This window comes from Limulus polyphemus, unplaced genomic scaffold, assembly GCF_000517525.1.
Source record: "Limulus polyphemus unplaced genomic scaffold, Limulus_polyphemus-2.1.2 Scaffold1290, whole genome shotgun sequence".
Classification (NCBI taxonomy): Eukaryota; Metazoa; Arthropoda; class Merostomata; order Xiphosura; family Limulidae; genus Limulus; species Limulus polyphemus.
The window spans coordinates 75,867-96,649 of record NW_013666900.1 but is presented as its reverse complement, the minus strand read 5'-3'; the positions used below and the strand labels follow the sequence as shown (position 1 = coordinate 96,649).

General features: G+C 34.5%; 1 protein-coding gene and 1 non-coding gene across 5 annotated transcripts in view; both read right to left on the bottom strand.

Moving 5' to 3' along the window:
• The window catches only part of LOC106462959 (large neutral amino acids transporter small subunit 1-like), a 44,821-nt gene that overhangs the window by 14,907 nt on the left and 9,131 nt on the right, over positions 1–20,783 (bottom strand). Inside the window, exons 1-4 of one of the 4 annotated variants that reach the window (XM_022390366.1) lie at positions 18,531–18,887; positions 5,139–5,264; positions 4,460–4,559; positions 3,139–3,183 (exon numbers count right to left, since the gene is read on the bottom strand). In XM_022390366.1, coding sequence (XP_022246074.1) covers positions 3,139–3,183; positions 4,460–4,559; positions 5,139–5,264; positions 18,531–18,819 — 560 coding nt within the window. In that variant the 5' untranslated portion in view covers positions 18,820–18,887. Of the gene's footprint in view, positions 1–3,138; positions 3,184–4,459; positions 4,560–5,138; positions 5,265–18,530; positions 18,888–20,783 lie in introns of those variants that run through there. The other 3 variants (XM_013922929.2, XM_022390365.1, XM_022390364.1) reach the window with 3 other exon arrangements.
• On the bottom strand, positions 10,431–10,502 carry Trnar-gcg. Its single transcript has one exon. It is a non-coding gene; the product is annotated as a tRNA-Arg (tRNA).

Sequence of the window (20,783 nt, the reverse complement as noted above, 5' to 3'; positions counted from 1 at the left end):
TGCTATTTCATTTGAAAAAGAAAACAATGAAGAAACTGTTCTCTGTCCTGTTGAAAGCTACAATAATATTAAACAAGAGGATTCCACTTTGTCAGAAACATATCCACAGAATAGTGTTGCTAAGCTAAAAGAGGATGCCCTAATAAATATTTTAACACACAGGGATGTTGTATCTATGAAGTTTGATACAACAGGCTCAGCAGTTGTAACACATGCACATTGCACAGAGATTGTTAAAGTTGAAGCACATGAATTTCAACATAAAGAAGGCCCATTTGATGTCAAAGATGAGCGTTCTATGACTGCATTTTGGTTCAAACGACGCCTTCTGAATGGACAAGAGGTCAATCATTCCTGGTTGGTGTATTCACCTCCACATAAAACAGCATACTGCTTTTGTTGTCTTCTTTTTTCATCTACATGTATGGCATCTGACAGTCGGTCTACTTTTAAAACACAGGGTGGATTCTCTAAGTGGAAAAAAATGGAAAAGTTAAATGCCCATGAAAATAGTGACAGTCATTGTGAGTCATTTGCTGCTTGGAAAGAAACTGAGCACCGAATTCGTCTTCAAAGTGGCATTGATAAAGAGCTGCAAATGCAAATTCATCAAGAAAAAAATAAATGGAGAGATGTATTGTGATGGTTGCTGGACTGTACACAATATTTAGCTTCTCAGAATATTGCATTTCGTGGTCATACTGAGGACATAACCTCAAACAAAACCCTGCAAATTTCCTGTCACTTTTGCAGTTATTAGCAAAATATGATCCAGTAATGAGATAGCATTTAGAGCATGTTAAAAACAAGCAAACGTCAACATCTTATCTTTCTCCTGAACTCCAAAATGAGTTTATAAATCTCATGGCTTCACATGTGTCAAATTATTGTTTGTCAGCAATTCGTAGAAACAAATACTATGGTATTCTGTTTGATTCCACACCTGATTTAGCCCATCGTGAGCAATTGGCCCAAGTGATTTGGTTTGTTGACATTGACTTTAAGACAAGAAAAGTAGAAGTCAAAGAGTCATTTATTGACTTTATACAGATAAAGGAAAAAGATGCTGCCAATATTGAGAAAACAATGAGCACAAAATTAGAAGCAAATGGAATTTTATTGAGTGATTGTTGTTCACATTGTTATGATAATGCTGCTGTCATGTCAGGTCATCTGTCAGGCATTCAACAAAGAATTCTGAACAAAAATCCAAAAGCAATGTTTATAAACTGTGATAACTATAGTTTGAACTTAGCATGTCTTCATGCTGCAAGTCAGGAAACAAAAGTTATTATCTTTATTGATATAATTGAAGCCATTTATAATTTCTTTGCTCATTCAACAACTCGATGGGATGAACTGCAGGAGGAGCTTAAGATCTCTGTCAAGCGTGAATCAGAAACACAGTGGAGTGCAAGAGAAAAGGCAGTAAAAGTTGTACATGAAAAACTGGATGAATTGCTAGGACTGTTAGAGCAATTAAGTGAGAATGGCAACATGGCTGAAACAAAATGTGGTGCTCATAATATTCTGCAATACGTGCTTACATTTAATTTTCTTGTACTTTTGCATTTTTGGAGAAATTTTTATCATCTATCAATCAATTCACAGTTTGGATTTCTATTAGATGTGCAAAATATTGTTTCTGGAGATTTCGAAGATGGAAAAATGTTCTGACTTAGCAAAGAGCTATCCAGGTGCTATTGATGGACTAGAATTGTACAGAGAAATTAAAGACTGTAGAATGTTGATAAGTAAAAGAACACAGACTGATTTTCCTGAACCAATGGTTGCAACTGATTTGCTGACATATGGTGTAGATGTTTTCCCAAATTTAAGAATTGCATTGCAAATTTTGTTAGCAATTGGGGATTCTATTGCTAGTTGTGAAAGGTCCTTCAGCAAGCTGGAATTAATTCTTACATACTTGAGAACCTCAATGACTCAAAAATGACTTAGTAACTTGGCAATATTAAGTATTGAAAAAGACGTACTTAATACCTTAACTTTTGATAGTTTAATTGATGCATTTGCAGCAGCAAAAGCAGGAAAGGTTCATATAATGTAATCATGAATACCATAATGCTACCTGTACAAGATCTAGTTAAGTATATGTACAGTTTTGTAAACTAATAAAATGTTTTATTTGTAAACTTAAGTAGTATTTTATCAATCTGTTTTATAATCCACATACACCATAAGTGACTGGCTTCTCATATAAAACATAAGTTTCAAAACTAGGGATATAACAGAAATTTATTCTGCATGTTTGAAAGATTACGTTAGCTATGTGACTTTGAACAATACTGGATAACATAAACATAAAAATGGTTTACAAATTATGTAAGTACACCTAGAAGGCTATACTTCATTAGTTCCAGATTTACAGTTGTGATATTGTGAGATGTTATGTTGTGACTTTAGGCCTGTGTAAGGCAGTAATTAATTCTTTATGTTATTGTCATTAAGTGGGTAATGAGTCACAAAACAAATACTCAAAACACTTCAGAGGTGGGGGCGCAAAAAATGTCTTTGCCCCCGGGTGCTGAGAACCCTTGCTACGCCGCTGGTTGTAAGCTGTTTACTAAAAGGAGTTCTGACATGATTTAATGATTGTGTGACATCTGGAAGTTTTCCAAGTTCGAGATTTAATCTGAAGTGATAAACATATAATATCCTGGAATTCTATAAATACTTGGTTAAAAATAGTGGAACAATACTTAAATACTAGAGTGATGAATTTAGTTAGTCATTCAAGCAGTTTGTCATTGGGCTAGTTCATTATTCAGAGATTAGAAGTTTGTCAGTTGGCAATCTTATTATCGACTGACTAGTAAGTGTAGTAGTTAGCCTATTTTAGGTTGTGTCATTAAAAGAGAGGAAATTTAACAAGTGAGTTTTATTTGTGAGGTAGGCACATAATTCATTTTTAAAATTTTCTGTTGAAACTTTGTGAAATTAGATCTGGCCTATCAGTGACATAGCCTTTGTAGAAAGTCAGTGAAGAAATAAATAACTTATCATTAAGTAGACTGGGCTTTGCATCATTTTTATTGAATAACTGAAAAAGACCTACCAAATGATAGAACACGTTACAACAATCCCTAATGAACCAAAAAGATCTAAAATTAAACTCACTTATAAGGATCTTGTAATTCTTCTGTAACAAAGTTCAAGTAATTCCTGAAAAAAACAAGAGCTAAAATGAAACAAAGTTTAAAAAGTATTAAATAACAATGGCAAATCTTTTTGCCACTAATGATTGTCATAAACATTAAATAAAATAGGGGGAATTATGACAAATTTGTTATGTTTGTGAACACAAAACAAATGGTTGCAATAAATGTAAGAAAACGTTTATGATTGATAATATTAACCAATTCTCTGTATTTTTAAATTGTTTATTTTGTTTAGTAAGTTGTTTTGTTTGCATAAAAATACTTGTATTTAACATTATTAGAAATACCGTAATATCAAACTTAAGTGAGGATTTGAGATTTATAAATAAACAGTAAAAAGTCACCACATGAGTTACTGTGTATCAAAACTTTCCCTAAAATATTACAGACATATCTTTACGCTACCCATATTACCCTTGCAAACCCTTAACAATACACTCATTTGACTCAATTTACAAAAAGTAAAATGTGACATCCACTAGTTAAAGAAACATAAATATTACACATGAAGACAATATGCTGAGAGAACAATTATTTATCATGCAAATTTCATATTCTTTTACCCAAATCCACTCAGAATTATGTGGCATAATTTTAGGACTGGTATCTTAGAAGACTTAATTTGAAAGAGATTTGCAAGTTCTATCTGGTCAAGAATTGGTGTTAAACTGTAGCTGTCATCAGAAGAATGAAGTCATGTTAGGTTTAGATTCATCTCATACTGAATTATTTAAGTTCTATAAAACCCATTAAAATGTACTTTGTTTTACTAAATAATTTTCTCTTTGACAAAGTAACAATCAACAGTTTTGTAATCATTGGAATTCAGTTTGAGTTATTGATACAGAAGACTTGACTTTGCAACAAATCCTAATATATAAATCATTAAAAGAAACGTTTTTCTTCAAACCTTGTATCAGTTTTTAAATTTGTAACAAAATCTGGAATAAAGACCAAATAATTAATTGTTCACTTAGGTTCTTCAAACACTTAAACCACCTTTGTTCAGAGTGCACTCCCCCAAAACTTTAAATCATTGGACTTGTAATAAATTTTTAATTAATCACACACCACCAAATGTGTTCTGTCCTATACAATGAACAACAGATCATCTACTTTAACATATCCAATAACAACACAAAGGAACTAACTTTGAAATATAAACTGTGTAAAATAAAAGATGGTACAAACGTGTGCATAGAGTGCATTTACTAAATTACATAAGAATATTCAGATTTCATGAATTACACTGTAACAGTTACAAAACTAGTTGTACATACCAGCCAGAATAGGAAAATATTCCTGAGTAAAATGCTAAGGCAATATATCCCGGTTCAGTGGTGGTCCCCTCAAAAGCATTTTGGAAATTATGGGTATTACCTGAAAGAATATACATATTAACATTCCATATATATATATATATAACTGTTATAACTTTAAGGTGACAACTAGGATTGACAATGGATTCTTTAATGAAATCTTCTTTATGTTTTTTTTTATATTAAGTTCATTATTGTTTTATAGTGCTGATTCTAATCGCCTATTAACAGTTAATGTAATTAATAGTGTTGAAGCTACTTATTTCATTACACACACACACATAGATAGTGATTCTCACAAAACAAGTCATTCTGTTTTATCATTAGTGTTATCATTTTATTCAGATTTTACTTTTTTTATGTTGTTGTTAATGATGACCACAACTGAAATTGGCAAAACGGTCATAATGTGATCAGTTGCGTATAAATCTGACTCCATAATTGTCTAATAGATGGCACCAGTGCCTGTTTCATGCGTAAAACACACATCTATTTAAATATATTTATTATGTAGAAAACGTTTATAAACTGAAAAGCCTCTTTTTTTCTAGTACATCTTAAATCTCTTCCAATGATGTTACAGAAAATGGCGGCAGTGAAAAAGATAAAATATTGAGACGAATTTTGACACTTCACTTACCCACGCCTATATGGATTAAACCTGCTACTATTATTATAATTAGCGCAATAATTTTGGCGAAGGTGAAGACGTCTTGAACTCTTGCCGCCAACTTCACGTTGTAGCAGTTCACGAACAGCAACAAACCTACAAAAAGCAAAGACATTTCTCACAAGATATTTATATGTATAATTAGATTCAGTGTTTGTGTGTCATATAACTCCTCCTAAACCGCTGGTCGCACAGACTTCTAAGTGATATCAAAAGAATCGTCTCGGTCCTGAGGTTTGTTCAAAGGTAAAAATTTTTCACCCTACCTGTTGGGGAAACCCTTCTCTTAAAATGCTGGACTCATGAACTTCGAAATGGTGCCAAACGAATCGTATCAGACCCGAAGTTTGCACAAAGGTAAAACTTTTCACACAACCCCTTAGAGAACCCGGGTATTTCGCGAAAACACTTTTACGGGGATTCCCTAAAAGCAGACCCCAAATTTGGCATTGATTTGCATTATAGCACGTAAATAAGCGGACTTGCTAATTACCGTTCGTAATTTGGTTAGATAAATTAAATTTACATTATAGAGGTAATTAAGCTGAAAAAGTGTAAAAATACTAGTTCAAATATTAAATTATTAGCGGCCCTTTAAATGTGGGCCAAAGGCCCACGGGTTCGCCAGTCTATTCATATAGTATGGACGAACAAATACTGAATTATTTCCTTGGAAGTTAAACCCTTTTAATCAATCTACATTTTTCAGTTTACAAGAGGTGACCGCCAAACTGAACTAAACAATTCCAGCTTAAGTTAAACATACCAATAATTTACACATTCGATCTTATCCATGCCATGTTTATCTGTGGTATCCATAAGTATTTAAATATACATTTCAATGTTATTATAACAAGTCCGTAAGGAAGTGTTTAACTTGTAACTTAACACGTATAAAGCTACGATTTTGGTTTTATTCCCTCATTTTAAAGCCCCCCCAACAATAGCACAGCGGCATGTCTGCGGACTTATACTGCTAGAAATCGGGTTTCGATACCGTGGAGTAGCTTTGTGCTTAACTAAAAAGAAAAACAAAAAACAACTTATTTTAAAATAGCCTAAAATCATTTCTTGAAGTGCTCCATCTTTACTGGATTAAATGTCGCATTGTTTATATCCCAGCAATGATTTTATCTACACAAAGATCATTCATATTATTGTTATACAGGTTATATTTAGGTAGTGTTATGCATTGATTTCATGGCTTTCAACAACCATTTATACACGCATTTATCAAACAATTCTAACAAAATCAGTATCATAAAACATTTTCTTTATACAGTTCACCGAAAGCTTAAAAAGATGACAACAGATTCCTTATGGTTTTTAATAAATTAATTATAAAATGTAAACACATTTTCTAATACAACTCACTGTGAATGTAAGTTGAAATACGCATGAAAATGAGCATTCATCTTACTATCTAATGTGGTGAAAATAAAACATAAAACATTAATTTAAAAGCCTAAAATCGCGGAATTATTATCATTTCACATTTGTGACATCACACGAAATCAATATTTAAAGGTTGTATACATCTTGCTTTACTGAGAAAGAAAAAACAAACTTTCACAAACGACCCCAGCTTGTTTTGCTATGGATGATCAATAGAATGGTGGTGAAAATAGTAAAGAACGTCCCCCCTTCTTTTGTCTGTGATAGGTTATATGTCCTGGTGGTAAAAATAGTAAAGAACGTCTCCCCCTCTTTTGTCTGATTTATGTGTCCTGGCGGTAGGGATAGTTACAATCGTTCTATTTTCAGTTAGTTGTTTACATTCAGTGAACTGTATATAATAAATACTACACACGCACACACAGAGACAAACACACAAAGGTTATGTATTGATTCCATGGCTTTCAACAACCATTTATACACGCATTTATCAAACAATTCTAACGAAAGCAGTATCATAAAACATTTTCTTTACACAGTTCACCGAAAGCTTAAAAAGATGACAACAGATTCCTTATGGTTTTTAACAAATTAATTATAAAATTTAAACACATTTTCTAATACAACTCACTGTGAAGGTAAGTTGAAATACGCATGAAAATGAGCATTCATCTTACTATTTAATGTGGTGAAAATAAAACATAAAACATTAACTTAAAAGCCTAAAATCGCGGAAGTTAAACTGGATAGGCTACATTTGAAAAGCTTTGGCTAAATCCATACATAACACAGTAGCTTCGTTATTCTACCTGATTGATAGTCGTTAACAAAATGTCTAATATACAAACTGAATTGTTATTTACTGAATATTAGCTTATGATAATTTTGAGCTGATAGACTATGTGGAAGCATAAACACCAAACCAGGGGAGCAGAAGGAGTAAGTGCTTCAACGTGCCTCGCTAGTGCTTCCTTCCCCTTGTCCCCTCTCCAACACACACAAACACGCTTTTCAACAAAATTATGCGCCCACGGAGGGAAGGCAGTTTGTCAACAGCACCCATTGCCAACTCTTGGGTTACTCCAATCGAATAGTGGGATCTGCCCATCACACTCATAACGCACCCACAGTTTGCGGCTATGGAACGAGAATCATGGACCCTCAGTTGCACCAGTCCTGCATGATAATCACTAGGTCACGCTCTGTCTCATTTTCTTAAAAGGCCAGAAAGAATTAGCACAACTGATGTTAGGTAAACACCAGAAATTACTTTTTTGTGAACCATAATTTGTAAATAAATATGCCTTACAACAAGTTGAACGTCCACACGATATTAAAACTTTTGTACTATTCGGGAGGAGGGGTAATACAGGCTAAATTTAGGAACAGTTACGCTTTGGGCGCAATCCTTTCGAAAAATCATAATCGTAACAGCCAAGTGTCGGTCGGTCAATCAGTTGGTCATGCTCAATTCCTCCGAATTTCGTGAATTGCACGAGTCCAATTCCACTTTTTCTCCTGTAATACTTCCTCTTTTCATTGCCCGTTCTCATTTCAGTTGAATTCAATCACTAACGTAGGCGTATCTAGCTCCTAAATTTCTGCTATATAAAAGCCTGTCGAAGAGGGTGTATTTATACCAAGGACTTATTTAGCACTGAATGAAATGAATTTGCCGTTTGTTATGACGAGAAGTTTTTGAACGATGATCGAGTATTTACAAGAAATGTGGTTTTAAGATAACTATTGCAACAACACAATTGATGTGATAAGAAAATAACTGATCACTGAATGCTGGGGCAAGGATCGATGCTGGGAAGAGATACTAGTTAGGTAAAGTAGATATTGCTCATGATAGGCTTAGGTTTTCCGAAGCTAGAGGGTTCTTTATTTTTCTTATGTCTGTTTGCGGGCGGCAGAGTTGCAGTTGCATACTGGAGGATTCAAATTTGGTAGGCTCTGGTTTCCCGTGAAATGTGCTCCGTTCGCGCTCGATTATCGTCGCCAAACTTAATTATTTGCATTAACTCCTGACTATACATAATCATTGATAAATTGTCCTTTCAATACAACACGAGAGGCGTTTAATACGTGGTTATTTTATATTATGGCAATTATTTTTTTATAATAATATTAAATTATGAAAACCCACTTCGACCACTAAATTATGATAATTTGTATTTTATTATACTTATTTGACAATTCACCAGTACCTTCTACCCTTCAATTTTATTTATCTTAACAAAGTAACCGCAAGAAGTCACATTATGTCTTGCTTAATTCCTTTTAATAATAGTAATCTATTGGTACCATATACATTATGACTGAAAATCGGTCAGTACATCTACTAGTACTATGCACACAGAGCTTCATGCTAATAAGTATTACAATCATGCGACAGTCCATAAGCCGCTCATCACAACCGCGAACGCAATGCGTTGGTCCTCGTGGCGTCTCAACGTCGAAATTGAGGCGAATCCCTCTACTGTTGTTTGAATTGGATAAATGAATGTGGATATAACACCAAACTGGAGAAAACTCTGGATATGACTGTGTTATCCCAACTTTAAAGAATGAGCTATTATTACGTCCTGAGCCTACTGTGTTACCTGGTTTTGACTTGTTATTCAAATAATAAATAATATAACCATGGACAGCTTGATATATAGTCATTTTATGTGGAAGAACCACACCTCTTTTAACATAGTAATGATCCACGCCAGACTATGCTGTGCACAGCTATGGTTTGAAACGTCCAGACTTGCTTGTAATCAGCCCAGAGTCCTATGGACAAGGTGCAGATCAATAGTTAACATGTCAAACTATGGATCAGAGGTTCCGTGGTTTGCGACCCCTTACCACTAAAAATTATAATAAATCGTGTTCTGCACGTTGAGGCGTTATAATAGTGAATTGATGGTCCATTTCAAACGATGTCTATGAACAGATAGTGGCAAGTGTTAGTAACAGAAGCTACTAAAATATCACCCCAGAAGTGAAACTGACATCTCATTCCTCAAGATGTGGCGTCCTTTTTAGGCTATACATCCTCTAAAATATATATTGAAGTATTTTTGACACTAGATTTTAAAAACTGGGTGTTCAAACATGCAGGTATAATTTTTCATCCTTCCATTTTAATAGTCTACAAAAAGTTACTTTGGCATTTCGAGTGATTACTGAAAACTTTGTGCAGCACCTGAAAAAAATGCTTGCTAGTGTACTGTACACCTTGTTCTAGTGTGATATATTAACTTACTATGCTTTATTTTAATACAATGCTGTGTATCAGTTATTCTATGTATGTGTAATTTTCACGTAACAGATGGTTAAAAGTGTGGCTAAGTTGATTTCATTCAAGTTGTCATTATTCCTTTGCTATTATCTGGAGATAGCACCTGTTCTGCCCACAACAGGATGGCTGTAATGTTACAGGTTGTGCAAGAATGTAGACAGCCATGTCTTCCAATGCTAGGTCAAGTGATAATCTTCCTTATGTTTGGATTAAAGTTACTAATCATGCGGTAGCTCCGGTCCCTCTGGGTGAATCTGATGTTATTTGTTAAGTAAGGAACACGCAGGGTTTAAACAGATATTGTACACGATCTCGAGGAAGATAGCTTACGAACAGCCGCGTCTTAGCAAATATACACACACAGAGTTTGTGTTGTAATATATACCGTACATTTGTATTTCCAAGTTTGTTTAGTCTCTATATTTCATTCAAATGAACTCAGTTATTCACAGAACTTTAGAATTACACAATAAATATCTTGTCGAATCTCGTGTTATTCAGCAGAATTCTCCTATCGTTTTAAAGATAATCAGTGTTACCTCCATGTACCACATAGTCGATAGGAATTCTAGTGCCGTGACCAGGAATTGAACCTGGGTTATTGCAGTCGCAATGCAATGTCCTAACCACTAGACGATCACGGCCTGGAGGTTTCACCGCACAACTTGTAGCACTGATAAGTTCATCAAGCTAGCTACTTAATAGATGACCTTAAGTTCATTTCAAAAGATAATTTTTGTCACTACAGTTTAATTAATATTATGATAGTGGCAATCATTAGAGGCTGCCTACAAGCGAGACATCGAGCTACAGCTATTTAAGTCCAATCTTTACACCATATCTGTGTATCAAATTTTACTAAAACGTGGAGCACATCATACATTGTAAGGCAAAAGTGACCATACAGTTGCTTCATTAGAACATATATGAATTTTTTACGTCTCGCGGTCGAAGTAGCCTCGTTCTGCTCTTTGAAACCAGGAATAAGTGCACCAGTGATAATACAATAGAAAAACATTCGCTGAAATATACGGTTTATAAGATAAATCACTTGAAGGATATTGCAGCTATCTATTAATGACCGAACTAACGAGCCCGAATCAGTCACTTGCTAGAAAAGTGCGTTAATCACACGTGTTCTCAGGTTTTAAAACCCTAAACCACATCAAGGAGTCATCAACTAAAAATAAACTCCTCCCTTTTATGTTGAAAGTAAATATAAAAATTTTAATAATGGGGAGTTTTGGTTATATTTTGTAATGATCCAATGTTTCAAAATTATACACGAAATTAAAGACCAAAACATTCTACATTGATACTATGGGTGCACGGGTAATATAATTTGGCCGAATACCGGGTCCCAGTTCTTCCCTTGCCCCCCCCCCAAACAACAACAACATATACAAAAATTAGAAAAAAAACAAAATTGACGTTTATTACATTTAACCGATTAATCATCAACAGAAAATTCAAGTATTACTTTCAACTTTCAATGTTTAGCCCCAAACCCTAACCCCTATTGTTCTCAAAAACCCCATCTTCCCCAGAAATCCACTTCTCAAGCCATGCTTGTTATTAACCCCTATTGTTCTCTGAATTCCCGACTTTCCGCAGGCGGTCAGTTTTGTTGTTCGGAACACGTTTTTGTTTTGTTTTTTGTTTTAAACTAAACCAATTATTGACTGTAACTTTCAGTACCGCGTTAGTTGTCACAAAGATTAGGGCTCAGATGCCTAACTTCGACAATTGGCTGAAGCCGAGTATTACCGGGTAGCCCAATATCTGGACGGGTAACCGTGCATCCCTAATTGATACATAATGATATTGTTGTTTTAAAGTATGAAAATAATTAATTTATTAGGTTCTGAGTGATATTTTAATGCCCTCAGAGCTTAATAGAAATCTAACTGACGACCGATACCCAGCCCTAACTAACTAAAAGATAGTGCTTCCAAAGTACTCAGTTGTTTGACCAGAAGCTCGCTATTTCTACAATCTCGAAAATACTTGTAGGGCAGTCAAAATAAGCACACTTTATGGAGCCCGCTTCCATAAGCACTTACAGCTGTCTTACATTTACCACACTTGATATCTGACTATTTTCAGCTGGTCTGTAAACACGGGTGTGTGTCCCCGGGGTTGCGTGGGGAGCAGAGCCCCACTGAACAGCTATCTCCCCCATCTGAGATATCAGGATTTAGTCTTTTAAGAATGTTAAATCAATCCACCCTACACTGTGGCTCCCACAGATATGAATGCGTGAATATTTTTAGTAGCCATGCTATGTAACTTGAAATAAAAAAGAAGTATCTATAATTAGATGAGACCCTAGTAGTTGGGCTTAACAGTAGTTTGAAACAGCATCAGAAGCTGTGCAAAAAAAAAAGAAGAGAGAGAGAGAGCATGGGGTAATTTTGTATTTTTGATAATTAAAAATATTATATACACAGATATTAAAGAAAAAAGTCCTGTCCCCACCCCCATTAAAAGAAATCTTAGAAATACCACTACCTGTAAATGAAGAGCTCTGTCAGGGGTTTATGGCATCCTAACAAATCCGTTGCTCGCAAGCTACACTGCACAGATAGTTATGAAGTACTACATCCCTGACGGTTCTCACAACGCATACACTTAAACTTTTTCCAGTAGAAATCCCCGGAAAATGACTTACATCAGTATGACATGCCCACAGCTGAAAGTGAGAATTCTGTTCAATGATATCACATCTTGAACCTTGGAGCCCAACACAACAACCACAGGAAAAATGCACCTACCAATAAGTTTATTATTTGATTTCAATCTGACATTTTCGAATGTCTAAGCTTAAAGAAACCACTGGAAATAACGCATTTAATTTTTTGGCAAGTTATATTGTGTACTTAATAAGAAACAACTGTAGGAAAATAAACTAACGGGGTGGGGAGGTTGGTTTTGTTTTGAATTTTGCGCAAAGCCACACGAGGGATATCTGCGCTAGCCGTCCCTAATTTAGCAGTGAAAGACTAGAGGAAGGCAGCTAGTCATCAACACCCACCGTCAACTCTTGAGCTACTATTTCCCCAACGAATAGTGGGATTGACCGCTACATTATAACGCTCCCACGGCTGAAAGCATGTTTGGTGGAACGGGGATTCGAACCCACGACCCTCAGAAGTGGGGAGGATTGATACTAAATTGAAAGGATATGTTTTACAGTTTACGTATCACCAAAAGGCTAAACTTGGTTAATAAATTCGTTTTATATCTTCTACTTTTATAAAGTATATGGCATTCACCTAAACATCTGGCACAAGCTATTTGAAAGAGGGGATGAGATGACAGTCTGCAACTCATGTGCAGTCAATTTGTTTTTATTGTTATTTCAACAACAGCAAAACATATAACAAAAAATTATTGTTTCACAAACTGAAACTAATTAAAATCAGTAAAGCGTTATAACAAGGTTGGGAACAAATTTCAATAAACTCTGTTCATTAGAAATACTTCTCTGAATAATAACACAAGCAAAACTGTCTGTTACTAAGTTCATAAAGAGCAACCAAATGCAGGATTAATGTCACTTAATGTTACACCTAAATGCTATTAAATAACATTTTAACGGCATTGTTTGTATTAACTTATTTTATTTGTGCTATGAGATAGTAAATGTTACTTTTACTTTGTAATGGTTTTGTTTACCGTCCATTTATTATTCCTTCTGTTGATTACTTCAACTATGAATGTTTGGCTACATTAAAGCGCTAACTCACCTTCTAGCTAGAGCACGTTGATTTTGAGTACGTATTATGAAACTTACGCAAGCTTTCCCTAGCGGCGATATTGTGAAAGATTATGTGGGTTTATGATAATAGTTAGTTACAAGATGTAAACTCGTGGTCGAAATACAAAATAAAAAGCCTTTTCTGATCTTGAAAACGCGTTAGTTAAAGTTAGATAAAGTTACAATTATTACTGATTATTGTTCAACATTAATATTGATCTTGAGAAGTGGTTTAAATTTCGGAACGTATTCTTTTTTTTTGGGGGGGGGGGTTGTTTTTCGTCTTCTGATAATGTTTGCCAATTCCTTTATTTAAATTAATAACATTGAGATTGGTTTTGTATTGTTTATCAACGTTTGTACCTAGTCCTGACCAGGCACGGGTTTACTGACTTTTGGTGTGATAAAATCTGTAGTTGTTTGAAAGTTTTATGTTTGATTTCTATATTTGACTGTGGTTGTAGCAGCGTTTAATTTTAGTCCGTTACAATGCCTTGTATACCCCGTATACTTTAAAATAATGCGATATTTTAAGAATGAAACGTTAGATCTACACTACTCTTGTTTGAATGTTTTCCTAAAATTCCACTTTTTTTTTTGTATACCAAAACACGTTTCTTTTCACGCATACAAATACCTAAAGATATAAGCAGACTATAACTAGACAAGCAAGTAAAACAATAATTAAACATACACAAAGAAAAATAACCTGTTTTGCCAATATATCGCACGTCTTTTCTCGTACCATAAGATTTATTTTGTTACTGTACATAAGTTCCATGGCTTCCAATTAATTCAGCCTGTCTTACAAGATCTACATCTGCTTTATTTTTTCTATAGATGCCAATCTCGGCGTTGCTATTTTCTTAGAACATGACAACCAAAGACCTTGCAAATGACGATAACAATCATGATTATATCGTCTGTTGTAGTTTCCTGGGTTGAAGTTCTTTCTCAATTTTCTACCATTTTAGCTCAATCAAAAGAGGATAGATCTGTAGAAATTATCTTCTGTCAGAGCCTTAGTTTCTACTGGTAACACTCTCTCCAACCTTTCGATGAACCATCTTCCACCTCAATCTCGGGTACCACTACCCAGTTCTTTATGACAGTAAACTTCATTCAAATAAAATAATAATAATAATAAATAAATAAAGTGTCGGTGTTACAATTAAATATAAATAATGTTATTAATCATTTCTATAAAAATCGGATTTGTAAGTGATTTAAAAACAAACTGATAATAATTACAGTTCAGTTACTTAATTCACTTCACACCGTAACAGTTGTTCATGAAAGTGAACAGCGCCTAAACTACTACTGTGTTTTTCGTATCCCAGCCGGCCTAAGAAGCCATGGTATTGTACGAAAGGTCTCTTCGGTACTGGATATGGCAAATGTAGTGTGGTTGAAATATTCTGGAGTTTTTAGAGCTATCCAGTTTTCACTTCTTACTAAACCATCTCCTCCCACAATTTCTGGCAACGTTTTCTGACTTTAACTCAGCCACCGGTTTATTTTAGTCTTTAACATTCTACACGTTTCCTATATATCAAAATCTTATGAAGTTTACCTTAATTATGGCATTTTCTCTCAGAACTAACTGTATGCTGTCTGTAACATTATGGTAACCGATAAATAATGGATAAACTTAATCTTTGTAACACCAAGAGCTTTTTATTCCCATTCACGTGCGTTAGTTTAGTAGACTATCAACCATTTCTTGTGTGATTAACACATTAGTTGTTTTTACTCATAAGTCACAAGAAGATACGTTGGTATAAACAAGGTGATCACAAGTTGAAATACATAATTTGTTATCACCTCCGTTTATACTCACACAGTTTTGAAATGCAGCATTTATTACTGGCTATCCTCTGTATAGAACATTTACACCGCTTGGCAAGATAAATTGTATCAGCCTCCCCAAACACAGGTACTGAAATGATTACTCCGTCCGTCTGCTGCAGGAAAATTATATAATGTTTCATTAACACTGCAGTGAATGAAAAAAAAAAATTGACATATGTCAAAGGCAGCACCTCCTTCCCCTAGTGTCCGCTTACCCATTATACACATTGTGTTTCTTATTATATACGAGTCTATAATAGTATTTGTACACGACTAGATTACCATGTTGTATCTGCTATACGCATAATCTATATAAACAAAATGACTCAAATTTGATGCTAAAACGCCACAACATAACATGTGCACTTTATGTCAAAATATCAAGACAAAATGCAGTTGATAATAATTTTTTTGTGATAAATAGTTTCTCTTGTTTATTCTAGAATAGCTACATCATAGGTAAATTTATTCATCTTATCATAAGATATAATTAACCATAGTTTCAAACCGATGTTATAATACACCTGAATTTTCACATTAAAATACAATTACTTTTATATAAGACAGTCATACTACTTATAAAATATTAAATTTAAGTCATCATCATTGGCCCTATAAAAGTGTTAATGTTACACAAACACAACGAAATATCCTTACAGCACGCGGTTCTTAATCATGAACCAAGCTAGTGGTTCATTACAGGAATTGTCCAGAAATTTCGCAAAAATTATAATAGAATATACGAAAAAAAAAACCATCTTAAAAAGCAGAATTGTTCTTGAAATAACACCCTTCTATCTTATTGGCTAATGCTGCTAAAATATTGATACCAGCAAAAAAAAAGTTGATTTTCCGATTGTTAGACAAAATTCATTAATTTGTTCTTCATATAATTATTCATATTATTCTTGTTTCACAAGCCTATAAAAAAAAAAGACTATGAATATTTTATTGAAATCTGGGGAAAACTACTAAAAAAATCATGCGCAGGTCATATGAATATTTTTATGTTAATTCTTCAGTTTTTTCATCGCAACTGGCCAAGTTTCTCTTCGAAGCCATTCAAGCACCAAAGCCTACAGCAAAAACGGCTGGTTGTACTGCGCCAAAATCTATGCACAGCTACTAAACAAACTCCTGCGAAAGTTGTAGGTCTATTTTTAAGTTGATTCTTGAAAGTCGAGATTTCTATCCTCTAACATTTTCTAAGTTCTTCTTCGATACCAACATAAGCTCTTCGAAGCCATTCAAACACCATTTTATTAGTTCGAAATGCTATTATTAGAGTAAACAATGCGTCTTTTTTATAACAGTGTCTCCAGCCTTATTATTTATTATAGTTTTACAAGCCGCTACAGAAAAAACGGCTACGAATATTTTACTGAAATTTAGACAGTAGTAATGAAGACAGTACTGAGTATGTCATAGGGTAGTTTTAAAATTAATTCAAGTGTCTTCGTTTTTCACCCTGAAGAATTTCTCCAAGTTCTTCACTTTCCATTATTGAAAAAAATCTAGTGTTTTACTAATGCGCATTAATTGGAAACTGCAACGTTCTGCATTTATCATTTCTCGAAGTACACATGAAGTACTTATCAATTTTAGGGGAGTTAAATAGAGATTTGTATGCTTACGAAAATAATTTAGAGGCTATTTCCAGCCTAGTTTGTTTACTTTTTTAGAGTACATAGTTGTAGGCCTGAAAATATAATATTTCCCCTTTTAAATTAATAACTTTTAATTATCTTGCCATTATATAAGCCCCCCCCCCACCTCCCAGTTTGTTTTTTACACAAACACACACATCTCAGAAATTATGGAATATTCATTTTTCTTTCAAGAAGACGCAACATTATACTGGTTTGAGCTTGGAGTTCGCAAATTTTGTAAAATACTCAGTTGTCCATGTAACTAACTTTATTACACATTATGGCGTCATTACATGACTGTTAAAAACCAGTTTTCATTACTATTGTAAAAAATTTGAAAATTATTAATATATTTCTTTCGACTTCCATGTTTCAACATAACTTGCTTCATATTTTGAAAACTTGTTGACCACGCAATGACTACGATTGCCATACTTTTAGCTGTGGAAACTCCGGGTAAATGAGGACAACTGTGCTTTAATTTATTATTACAGTCAGTAAGAACATTATTTGGCCTAAGCGAGATTAAACAAATATTTTACAGCTCTTACCAATGATTTGTTTGTTTGAAGTTAAGCACAAAGCTACATAATGAGATACATACCGCTGTGCCAGTGGGAGGATTCACCAATGAATAGGCCTGTGTTGGACAGGTATATGGTGAGTGAGAATAGAAACAAACACTATTTTGCAATATATAAAACAGTAAAAGAAAAAGTTACTCGGAATGGGAAAATTAAAATCTAGCCTTGTAAAATGAAATACGACTTAATTATCGCAAAAGAATATATATATAGTAGACCGAAGAATAGGCCTTTAAAGTTAAAGCATGGAAAAATAACAATAAACTTTTTGTTTTAATTTCCGGACAAATTGATGTCATAACCTATTAAACATGTGATACAATGATTAGTAGTTTCTTGGATTTTCTACACAGAAACCCATTAACTAAGATTCCTAGCTACTGAGCTACCAAATTACAAAATATCATTTTGTAACCCTACTTACCATGACAAAAGTAAACAAAAGTTTATTTTCTTACTTCTACAGTTTTTGTGTGTGACCATTCCAGTTTACACATATATTTACGACTTTATTGTCCATATTACAATACATTTCTATATTATACAAAATATTTTACGATTTGCTTACAACAGCTTTCTTCTTTATATCATTAAGCCTATTGTAAAAATCTCACCTACTGTCAAGTTTTACTGTTATACTAAATAACTAACGTTAAGATAGAAAAATTATTCGCAAAAGTATGCTGCTTGTGAATTACTTACACCCGCATCGCACTTATTAATAAAACAGAAGTATTATAGTCATACGGAACATTAATTCGTCAATATTTTAAAAAAAGTAAACAATATTTATAACTTAATATTAGTTACAATTAGTAATTTACCTACATATTACAACTGCTGCTATTAGTCTCACTCCATTGGGTGAAGGGTTGCAGTCAGGAAAAAAAGGTTCAAGGATGTAATTGGCGAAAGTTAAGGCAGTTACTGCATTTCCTGCTGGCATGATGATTAAAAGTGCTACCCACAAGAACAAAAACGCTGGTAGGGGTCCAAAAGCTTCATAAATATAGACATAATTTCCACCTGATTTTGGTATAGTTGTTCCGAGTTCTGCATAACACAAGGCGCCAAGTATAGATAAAAGACCACATGATAGCCACACGACGAGAGACATTCCTATTGAGCCGGCTTTTTGTAATACGCCACGAGGCGACACAAATATGCCAGACCCAACAATTATCCCCACAATCAGTGCAACTCCATTTGAAAGTCCAAGTTCTTTTCTAAGTTCAACGCCATTAACATAATCTCCTTCCTTTTTTTGCCCACCCGGATTCATCGGTTGTTCCTCTGGAATATTATTTAAAGACATTGTGATTTCTTTTCTAAATGGCAATCGTATCAAGTATTTCCCATTCACACAACCTAAGACCTCTAAGTGTAAACCGAATAATCCAGTCTTATATTCTGCCGCTTTTCGATTGCATCGTCAACGGCAATATTTCATCTTAAACGCTAGGAACTGTGGGTGATTTGGTTAGAATTTCGCGCAAAGCTACACAACGGCTATCAGCGCTAGCCATCCCTAATTTAGCAGTGATAAACTACAGGGAATGGAGCAAGTCAACACCACACAACGCCACACTTTTACCAACGAATAGTGGGGTTGACTGTAATATTACAAAGCCCCCACGGCTGAAAGAGCGAGCATGTGACAGGGATTCGAACCCTCTACCCGCAGATTGCAAGTCAAGCGCCCTAACCACCGGGCTATTTATTGTGGGTGAATACGCCGAAAAAAATGCGGTATGTAATGAGCTTATATAAATATTTACATACTTGTTTGACACTGATATTTCTTTCGACAAAATTTACCGTTTAAACAACGTGATCCTCCATTTTGTAAAAACTTCCGGAAAAAGGAGAATGGTCTGTGCGAACTTACCTGTTCCTACAGTTCTGACTTGATTGCATAACGAGAAATTTGATAATGATGAGTTCAGTTGTTCGTTCGTTCAGTAATCAGAGAGTGGCGGAATATTCGGATTCGTGAACCCATGACTCCAAAGTAATACATTTGGCACCACACCAGTCTTGTTTCATCATGATTATGCAATATCAACTTCTACAAGTGTCGCCATCACTCGATAGAGTGAAATTTACGCAACAATACGCTATAACAAAGATGTTCATCATTACAGCGAATACCGATATTCGTATTTGTTTTATTAAATGACAACATTATTTCTAAGCTCTTGTCAAAGTTTGCTTAGATGTTTATTGTCCTTGATATTAAAATATATATTTCTTTTTATGTCTGAGCTCGGTAAACACTTAGTAAGGCACGAACTTTATTCAAAGCGATGTTTTAGACGTATTAGTTTTATTTGAAAAGGGTGCTTTTCTACTGGTAAAATTTTATACGCGTTTATTGGGGGTTCTCTCTTACTCTATTGCTGTGTATTTAAAAAGCTAACATACAGGATGATTAACAATTGGGAATTTAAAATCTACAAATAGGTATCGCAAAAACGTAAGCAAACAAGGATAGAGATCTACTGCTGACAGTTTGCTAAAGCTACAAATCCCTATTATGACTTCACTGTAAAATTATTGCTAATGATATCTACTGTACTAAAGGATCGAATAGGAATTTTGCAAACAAAACAGGGAGAGTAGTTTAAACTTAATTCGACCTCCTTAATTTTCTGGTGCTGCGAAAATGTTTAAGTCCTTCACTTTCCGCCATTAAAAAATCTGGTGTTTTCCAAGCGTGCGCGTTAATTGGAAAATACAACTAGTGCGTTATCTAGCGCATTAATTGTGTTACGAAAGCGGACGTCACGTGACGCTGCTGGGCATGCGTGACCAAGTTTCTCGAATTATCAGGGAAGTTCCCGAATTTTGGAGATGCCTCTTTGTTAACATATAAGCCTGGCAAGGAAAAGCTAAGGGAGAGTTAAGCGAACAGTAGTCACGGTGAGTTTCGGTTTCGATTTACGATTCTGTTTCGAGCTAGTGTGTGTTTTACACTCGCAGAGAGCGAATTTATCGAGATTGTGAATCGCTGTGATTTAGAGCGTGTATTATAAAAGTTGTTAAGTTTAAAGTGACGAGAAACGTAATGACTGTGTACTA